The 9,948-nt window shown below is 39.5% G+C and overlaps 1 protein-coding gene across 1 annotated transcript in view; it reads left to right on the top strand.

Moving 5' to 3' along the window:
- Positions 1-9,948, top strand: part of ARHGEF28 (Rho guanine nucleotide exchange factor (GEF) 28) — a 183,022-nt gene that overhangs the window by 123,834 nt on the left and 49,240 nt on the right. The window contains exons 26-27 of the mRNA XM_006874402.1: positions 5,360-5,845; positions 7,095-7,395. Coding sequence (XP_006874464.1) covers positions 5,360-5,845; positions 7,095-7,395 — 787 coding nt within the window. The remainder of the gene's footprint in view (positions 1-5,359; positions 5,846-7,094; positions 7,396-9,948) is intronic.

The following is a 9,948-nucleotide window of genomic DNA, read 5'->3' as shown; positions in this document are numbered from 1 at the left end:
CAAAAGAGATAAAACCTCAGACACTGTGAGTTAAAACCAACTCTACAGCACTTAACAACACCACCTGCTAAGACCATTAGATTAAAACCTCCTTATGTTTTTTAATTAGGTTGCCACCTTTGCAATGGTAAGTCTTCTTTTCCAAGAGCATGGTGTCATTTTGGTCTTATTTTATGTTCTACTGGAAAGCGTTACCATCTTTTATTGGTTTGGTATATTTTTCTTATTAAGCTTATTTTTAGGCATTTGTCTTTTTATTGCTTTTATGGTTGGAATGGAGTCCTGGTGTGGCGCTGTGGGTCATTGTGCTGGACTGCAAAGTCAGTTTGAACTGCGAGGTCAGCGGTTTAAGTTCACCAACCACTCCTTGGAAACCCTATACTGGGTTATTAGGGTTAGAACCCAACTTGATGGCACTTAACAACAATATGATTGGAATATTTAAAAATTTTGTTTCCCCAGTTGTTGTTGCTGGGGAAAGTACTCACTTTTATGTATTTTGTGATGGTCAACTCATTGAACTTGAATTTTTGTCTTAAAGATTTTCCGTCAATCTTTTGAGATTTTCCAGGTTGGAAAGTCAACATTTGAAAATAATGAGATAGTGTCTATTCTTCATTTTCATTTTCTTGGCTTACTTTTTGGTTTGTTGTTATTGTTAAGGGCTGTGGAGTAGGTTCCAACTCATAGTGACCCCACATAGGGTTTCTGAGGAGCAGCTGGTGGATTTGAACTGCTGACCTTGTCATTAGCAGCCTAGTGCTTATCCTGTATCTCCACACCAGAGCTTTGGAAATTGTATTTGTAGTACTGGTGATTACAAGAAGGTTTTGTGGGAATGGCGTTAGCGTCTTGTATTAGATGTGCTGGTCTGAGGTAGATATTTTTAGAAAAATTTATCATGTAAAATAAGCATTCTTTTAAATGCTAGCTGAGAATGATTTGAGTTTGGTAGAATTTACTTAAAAATACTTTATTGTGATTTGGCAGAAAGTTTTCATGGAAAATTTGGTTCTCATTGTGTGACACTGTGGGTTGATGCGCCAGACTGCAAAGCCATTTGAACTGCAAAGTCGGCAGTTCAGGCTCACCAGCTGCTCCTCAGAAACCCATACAGAGTCGCTATGGGTCAGAACCGACTCGACAGCACTTAACAACGACAACAACAACAAACCTAGATTGATTACATTTTTCATAATGTGTCAGCTTTCTTATGATTTCCATTCCATCAGGTGTTCTGTTTCCCTTAATTTAGTTTCCTTGTATCCCCTTAGCTTCTCATCTTTGGTTGACCATTAGGTCTCATTCAGATGATAATGAAGAGAAGCACGGTACTCCCAGGTGATAGTTTTTATTTTATGAGCCACTTTGTCTTTTGCCTGAAAGATGACCTCTGGGAATGCTTTGAGTTCCAAGTTTAAAGCGTACACCAAGCCAGTAATCTTGGGGGTTTCTCAATTCTCTACTAAAATGTTTGGCCCTTTTTAGTAATTTGCATTTTGCTTTACATTTCCCCCCATTCTGTCTGGGACCATCTATTGTGTCAGAACGGTCAGTGATGGTAGCCAGGCACCATCTTGTGCGTTTGGTCTCAGGGTAGATGAGGCCGTGGTTCATGCACACTGTCAGTCCTGCAGACGAGTTTTCTTCTTGGAGTCTTTGGTTTCCTTCTTTATCTCTTGCTGTAGATATGTAGGGACCATTAAGTGTCTCTTGTGGAGCTAATTAACTTTGGAGACATGAAAACATTGAGCGTCTTGTAGTACTTCATAAAACACTCTCAAAGTACTCCAGTCTCTTTATTTGAAATCTTGCATGTAACCCTGTGGACATTCAAAGTTCAGAAGAGCCCAGTGGCCAAAACGATCTTTTTTTTTTTTTTTTCAAGATACTTGGTTACAGCAACAGAAAGACTAAGGAATTCTATAGTGGATTCTCGTACTCTGGTCAAAACTTTTAAGCTGTGTAAGCTCTGAAAGAGTTCTATTCCTGGCACAGTCTTCTTCTTTTGAAGCTGACTCTCCTATGTGTGATTGAAGTCTTTAAGCAGTTCTGAAAAATCAGATGAAAATGAAATTTGATTCCTATATGAGAGCACAGTTAGACATGAGGTGTATGCAAGGCAGAAAGGAAAGGACACGGAGCTGTTCCAGCTAAGAAAAGTTAAAAGAGAGTGCATTGGGAATTCCCCTGAACTTGAAAAGAAATTGCTGTTCTCTGTCCTAAATATAAATGCAAACTCTAAGTGGGAAAATGTAAATCCAATCTTCAAATTCCATCTCTGTGTCAGAAGAGAGAACAGCCCTATCCCAGATGTTACATCAACATGAAAAATACATATTTCATGCTAGCAGTTGATTATCTTAATTGTATACTTGTTGTTGTTGTTCTGTGCTATTGGGTTGGTTCCAAATCACAGCAACCCTGTGTCTGAGCCTGTTAATTTTTGTGGGAGCAGAAAGTCTCATGTTTCTTCCATGGAGTGACTGGTGGGCTCAAACCATCAACCTTATGGTTCACTTAGTCCAGTGTTTATCCTACAGAGCCACCACCTGAGTTATCACAGCCTATGGGGTCCTTGCATGGCGCTGCGAGTTAATGCACTGAACTGCAAGGTCAGTTTGAACGGCAAGGTTGGCAGGTCAAGCTCACCAGATGCTCCTTGGAAACCCTATACAGGGTCGCTATGAGTTAGAACAGACTCAAGTCAGAACCAACTCAATGACACTTAACAACAACAACAACATGATAGTTTTGACATATAAAACATTGGATTTTTGTTTGTCTCTTTTACTCCAATGACACGTTAGTATTTATTAGACTTAAGTGATGATATGCCATCTACAATTTGTTCTAACCAGGTCAGCAAAGTCCTGAATGCTTATTATTATGTGCTAATTATTTCATATTTAAAGAGCAAAGTAATTAGGACCTATTTTCAATGCTAATCATAGCTCCCTTTATAATACCTTCCAAAGGCCCTTAATCAAATAGTTAGCTGAGATTTCAAATTTGAAATACTGTTTTTCAACTTAAAAATAGGAATTTATTTCAAAAGTCCCAGTGAATACATGTTTGCATGTTATTGCAAGTACCAATGTAAAACGTATCTTAGTCCTTTAACTTTTAAAAGTATAGAAAATTATTCTCTTAATAAAGAACTAATGGTCAAATTCCTTTCTTCTGAGCATTTGTTAAATGGACAGTTTTAAATTTTTTTAACAAGGAAAAATGTAACTTCACCCCTACGAGAGCAATAATTTCACACAGAGAGTCAAAACATACACACATCCCCAGTATGCATCCAATTTCAAGTTGCCCTTTCAGTACTTTTTTGTACTTTAAATGGAGAACTTCTAAAATGAAAAGCTTCCAAGGGCATTCACAGAAAGTTCTGGCTTTGTGGAATCCTTCCAAATCTTGGCAATTATTTCCTGTGATGCTGCCAAACTTTTCATCGACAGACACTGTAACCCAAAATGTTTTTATAATCTGGTTGGTAATGTTCCCTGGACTTTAAAGTATCTATTTTCCCTTAATCACTCCAGCCTCCTGTTAGCAATCTATTACACAAATGAATTTCAACTTCATTCGTAATGTATGACCTTCACTTAAAAATCCCATTAACTGCTATTCTTAAGCATGGTCTTACAAAGCTACTACTTATCACAAGTCTCCAAATGGTTGATTTGTATTTTTAACTTCTATATGAAAACAATGTTGCTCAAGTAATTTCTGGTTTGGGACTCAAATAAAACATACTACTGTTGTTGTTGTTGTGTGTCATTGAGTCAGTTCTGACTCATATCAAACCTGTGTACAACAGAACAAAGCACTGCGTGGTCCTGGGCCACCCTTTCAGCCATTGCGATGTTTGAGCCCAGTGCTTTACCCGCTGTGTCAAACTATCTTGTTGAGAGTCTTCTTCTAGTTCATAGATCCTCTACTTTAGCAGGAACTTGTTGTTGTTGTTAAGTGCTGTCGAGTCAGTTCTGACTTATAGCAACCCTGCACAGGATTTCCAAGGAGCAGCTGGTGAGGTTGAACCACTTATTTTGTGGTTCAAACTGACCTTGCAGTCCAGCATATTAACCCACAATGCCACACTAGGACTCCTCTCCAGGGACTAGTCCCTCTTGATAACATGTCCAAAGTACTTGCGACAAAAATCTAGGCATCCTCACTTCCAAAGAGCATCTGGCTTTATTTCTTCCAAGACAGATTTATTTGTTTTTCTGGCAGCCCATGGTTAATTCAGTATTCTTCACCAATACCATGATTGAAAGGTATCCGTTCTCTGGTCTTCCTTATTCATTGCCCAACTATCACATTCATATGAAGTCACTGAAAATACTATGGCTTGGACCAGGTGCACCTTAAACGGACATATTTTTAATACTTTAAAAGAGGTCTTTTATAGCAAATTTGCCTATTAAACAGATTTATATAAACCTACTACCTAGTTTATATAGAAGAGGATGGAAAACGCCCAAATTCAGTTTATGAAGCAAGCATAACTCCAATACCAAAACCAGTAAAAAAATATCACTAAGAAATAAAATTATGGACCAATATCCCTCATAAGGAATCCTGGTATGGCGCTGTGGGTTAATGTACTGGATTGCAAAGTCACTTGAACTGGAAGGTTGTCTGTTCAAGCTCACCAGCTGCTCCTTGGAAACCCTATACAGGGTTGCTATGGGTTGGGACTGACTTGATGGCACTTAACAACAACAAAAACTACCAAGTTTATATATATTCTTAAATTCTTATGAATTACTGACTAGGGAGACCTTAGCAAGAGTATAAAACATAGATCAGGAATACAGAGTTTGGAGAATTTATGTACTGAACTTTAATTCAGGAGTCTTGCTTTAATGATATCTAACAAACACAGCAATATATCACATTTCTAAAAAAGAAATGTGACCTTGTGCTTTATTCCTTTATAAACTCCCAGGCCTGACCAGTAGGCAAATATGGTTAACAGCTGTTAAATGTTGGTAATTTGAATCTCCCCAAAGGTACCTCAGAAGAAATGCTTGGTGATCTACTCCTAGGGGAAAAAAAGATCACCAGCCCTTGAAAACTGGATGGAGCACAGTTCTGTTGTGACATCTATGAGGTTGCCATGAGTTGGAGTTGACCCAATGACAACTGCTTGTTTAACTGGTTGCCAGTAGGCAAGGGACATACTGATTTGAAGTGCCAAAGTCTGTCTTTGGAGGAAACTTGGGAAAAAGGCAGAAATACGAAAAGAAGACAATTTAGTCATAACCTTTTGTGTTTAGACTTCGTTCCAGCCCAAAGGTTAAACGATATGAAGCCTTGACTTTGTTCCTGTCTTCTGCTTTGACAGGCCGCCCTGACCATTCAGGACAGCCATATTGAGATCCACAAGCTGCTTCTCCAGCAGCAGGAGAGACTATCTTCTGGCCATTCTTTCCGAGGCAGCCCACTTCAGGACCAGGAGAAGCACCGCAACCTGGAGAAACAGCGTGAGGAGCTGGCCAACATCCACAAGCTCCAACATCAGTTCCAGCAGGAGCAGCGGCGCTGGCATCGCAGGTGTGACCAGCAGCAGCGAGAGCAGGAGGCCAAGGAGAGCTGGCTGCAGGAGCGGGAGCTGGAGTGCCAATTGCAGGAGGAGCTGCTGCTGAGGAATCGTGGGGAGCTGGCCCATCAGCTCCAGGAGTACCAGCAGAACCTGGAGCGGCTGAGGGAGGGCCAGCGGATGGTGGAGAGGGAGAGGGAGAAGATGCGGAGCCAGCAGAGACTGCTGTACCGCTGGAAGCACAGTCGCCAGAGCAGCCTCCCCACAGCGTTTACTCCAGGAAGCAAGGAGGTAACGTGCAGGTGGAAGAAGTTCTTAAGGCAGCTTTTCCACGACAAGTAGAGCTGTTGTCGTTCCTGGGACACTTTACCAAATAGTCGTGTTTGTGGTGCTTGTCTAATAAGAGTTCCCAGCAGTTTCTCAGTAGGGAAGTTGTAGAAATTGGGAACTTTTGGAGACAATACATATGTGTCTTGAATTAATGTATGGAAATTTTAAAGTTTAGTATCTATCGGATCATTAGGCAATGAGATAGCAGTTCTCCTGAGGAGAAACATAGCATTGAGTTGATCTTGTAAGTCAGGGATTTCCTATAGTTGAAGGCCTTGCTTTATATGGTCTATTATAAAGAATTATTTTTAGTAGATCAGTTATCTATTTATACAGGTTGTCGGTACTGACTTTAGTAAGTATTGTTCTATTGTTCCAAGCTTACTCTTTTCTAAATTTGATATAAATCCATTGCTACTGAGTCAGTTCTGACTCCCAGTGACCCTGTATAGGGTTTCTGAGACTGTAAATCTTTATGGGAGCAGAAAACCCCATCCTTCTGCACAATGGCTGGTAAGTTTGAACTGCCACTGGGTTAGAGTTGCCAACCTTGTGGTTAGCAGTCCGGTGTTTAGCCTACACCACCACCACGTCTCCTTAAATTTGATACAGTACATTCAAAATCGATTTCTCTAATAGCAGTCAACTTAAGTTATACTAATTTATGACTGTGTAGGATTTTGGAAGCGTCTGTATTTCTTCTGCCTCGTTTCTAACCATGCTTGACAATTCCATTTCTCTCAGGAGTTTACTTTGTCTGCTGTGTGCACACACACTTTTTATTGGTGGGGTCAAAGTTGTAAGCTTTGAGACAGTTATAAGTTCTGCATTGCTTTTGATTTTCCTTTCAAGTTGGCTAAATTATATTTGTTACAAATTCCTCATGAATCTGTGGCTAGGATTTCACCTCTTTTATTTAGCCAAAGAGAACGTGCTGCCTTCTCTGACAAAAATAAACTGGAATAAATTTAATGGCCTAAAACATAGCTCCCCCCATCCCTCCCCGCAAGATCTTGCAGGCATAAATGCTGTTTGGCATAAATACTAATTAAAAGGAGGCAGTAGGCACAATAAAGGGAAACTCCCTTCTTGACCTCACTCTTATTGAAATTTTGATTGTTAAATTCTATCAGGAATAAATAAATGCTTTATGAAAACTGTGAACGTAACTGGGGAAATTATTAAACTTTTTCTGAATTTCCTTATGCAGGTCATGGACCTTAATCGCTCTGAGAGTTTTTGTCATGAAAATTCTTTCTTCATCAATGAAGCTTTAGTACAAATGTCACTTAACACTTTAAACCAACCAAATCCATCAGATACCCATCAGGATGTTATTCATCCCCACAACGTATCTAACTCTGATTTGGTACGGACTAGTGAAAATCAAGTAGATCTCAAGACAGACGTTTCTCGGCCCTTGAATGTCAACCATGAACTGTGGACAGCTCCTGGGTCCTGTCATCAGCTCCCTCCTCGCCACAAAAGCAGCAAGGATTCTTGTAAACATGGTAATTAATACTTTAAACATCATCTGTAAAGTTTCAACACAAAATTGTTTCTATGAACGGTTGAGTCTTCTTTAGAGCAAATCCAGGTGAGCATTAGAATGAGAATAAAGTTATGCTGGTGAGCTGGAGTTTGTGACACAAACTTTTCTTTGGGGAAAGTATGAGGGACTGCCTTCACTTGCAGTATCTAGAAAGCGTAGATCGTGATTAGAGGACTTAGAGCAGGCCACCAAAATGTAGGGACCAGGCAGGGTGTGCAGGTCTATAGTTACACAATAGCACTTCCCTTACAAGTGAAGCAGCCTGATGTGTATTCCCCACTGTAAGTCCTTCCCATCTCACCTGGTATACATAGTCATTGACTCTCAGAATTGAAATATATGGATAGGGTTTGTAGTAGGACTTTATTGTCTATCGGGGCAATTTCCTGTAACGTTAGTGAAATCTTCTGTACTGCTATTAAACCCCCCAAATGAAACTGTTAATTTACTTTGTCATTGTAAAAAAAAAAAAAAAAAAAAAAAAAAGGTGTTGTGTCTCAATAAGTACCTCATAATAACACAATTTGCTAATCCCATTAAAGTGTTTGCCAAATGGAAATGAAAGGCAGCTCGGGTTACCGACTCCACGTGAATCCACATGATTTAAATCTATGTCTATTAAAAATTGCTTTCTGTGGGTTATGAGGTAGGGAATGAGAAGGACTTGAAATCGCTCTACCAAAAACCAGATGGCATGCGATAGAATAAACAAATGGCTGGCCACATGGAAGTGAAATAAATCACCAACAGCAAAATGTTTCAGAAACATAAAACATGCCTTTGTCTATAGATTTTCAGAACTGGACACAGATTTGCTTCCATGCTTAATAGATCCTCTTAGTATGACAGGAGGATACATTTTCAACTAAAAGTTTTAAAGTACTCAGTTTCTCCTGTTGTTGTTAGGTGCCGTCGAGTTTGTTCCAACTCATAGCGACCCTGTGTACAGCAGAACAAAACACGGCTCAGGCCTGTGCCAATTTCTGACTCTGCATGCAAGTTGATATAGTACAGATTTAGAAGATGTTGATTCTTAGCAGCGGATAATCCTTTACATCATTTAGTAACTGCTGGAACATCCTTCTTTCTCATCAGCATATGGGAAAGAATGAAACAATTCTTTAAAGTACCCTTCCAAAGCTTCTTTAAATAAAAATGAAAAGAAAAAAGAAAGGCAATGTTAAGAGGTTGTTGGGATTTCAAAAAAATAAAGGGTCCAGCAGAATTACAAACATGTTAAACACACAAATATATTATCTTTCAAGTTGATCACTGTGGAGGCCACATTGCAGAATGCCTCTTCTAGACACAGGCTGCTTTGCTGTGTTGATTTGCTAACTTGCTATTTAAGTGCTTTCTGAGTTTCTGTCAGTGTTGTTTTGCATGCTGGCTTTGGTATAACTCAAAAACTCAGTCTGAGTTAAACCACATTCAACTTTTGTTTTAAAGAAGTATTTCTCTCTTCATTTTTGTGTTCCTCTGGACTTTTTCTTTTGACTTAATCTTCAAAGAAGAAGAAAGCTTTTAAACATTTGGCAGCATCTTTGCAGTAGATAGTAACTATACTAAAGAAATAAACAATGATAATATACAGAACCAAGCTATCAATATGTAAGGGAATAGATACAGCCAAGAGAAGTGCTGAGAAAATACACTTATGGTTATGAAATTGTATGTATGGTGTCAGCTGAGGAAACTCAGGACATGGACAGAAGAAAGGAAAATCAACTTGGCCTAAATCTCCCAGGAACATCCTGATGTATAGAAGTGGGGATTGGATCAGAAATATATTGCGCACTATTCATCAATGGGGGGTTTGCAACTAGTCAAAAAGCTCTGTTGATGTTTGCATACTTAAGCATGATAAACAATTTCTGGAAGAGAGGGGAAGGAAAACGATTAGGAAGTGGATGAAAGTTGGCCATATATTCTAAAGCAAGTGGTCAGGTCCAGATAATATTATTCAAACCACACCAGAGCCTTTACAACTCCTGTAATTAATTCAGAGTAACATAAAATAAGCCTCTGGTGGTAGGCTTAGCAGGATCTGTGGGTGTTCTCTGTGTTTGCTCCTAGGGTAGTGAGTGGGAGGGGGGGGTGCTAGGCTGCTAGAAGCAGGCTCCGGTGCATGCTGGGATATGAGAAGGTATAGCTCTTGTGCTAGAATCAAAGAAACGTTAGTGTTGATGTCGCTGTTTTGCTGCCGAATGTCTGATCCTGTGGTCATCAGTGACCACGACTGAGAATGTCTGTATTGTACTTTCTTCTGGACAACAGAATTAACCGATAATTTCTTTAGCAGGTGGTTTTGTTAAATAGGCATTTAATGGTTAATTAATTAAATTAATTAATAGGATGCTGAAGCTTTCATTGTTAGATCCTAAAGTCAGCAGTTAACAGGCAGTGCCTAGTTGTTTTTGTTGTTAAGTGCTGTCCAGTTGGTTCTGACTCAGTGACCCTGTGTAGGGTTTCTGAGGCTTTAAATCTTCGTGAGAGCTGGAAGCCTCATCTT

Source organism: Chrysochloris asiatica, unplaced genomic scaffold (assembly GCF_000296735.1).
Source record: "Chrysochloris asiatica unplaced genomic scaffold, ChrAsi1.0 scaffold00275, whole genome shotgun sequence".
Classification (NCBI taxonomy): domain Eukaryota; kingdom Metazoa; phylum Chordata; class Mammalia; order Afrosoricida; family Chrysochloridae; genus Chrysochloris; species Chrysochloris asiatica.
Note: the sequence above shows the minus strand (reverse complement) of the source record. Positions and strands in the feature narration are given on the sequence as shown.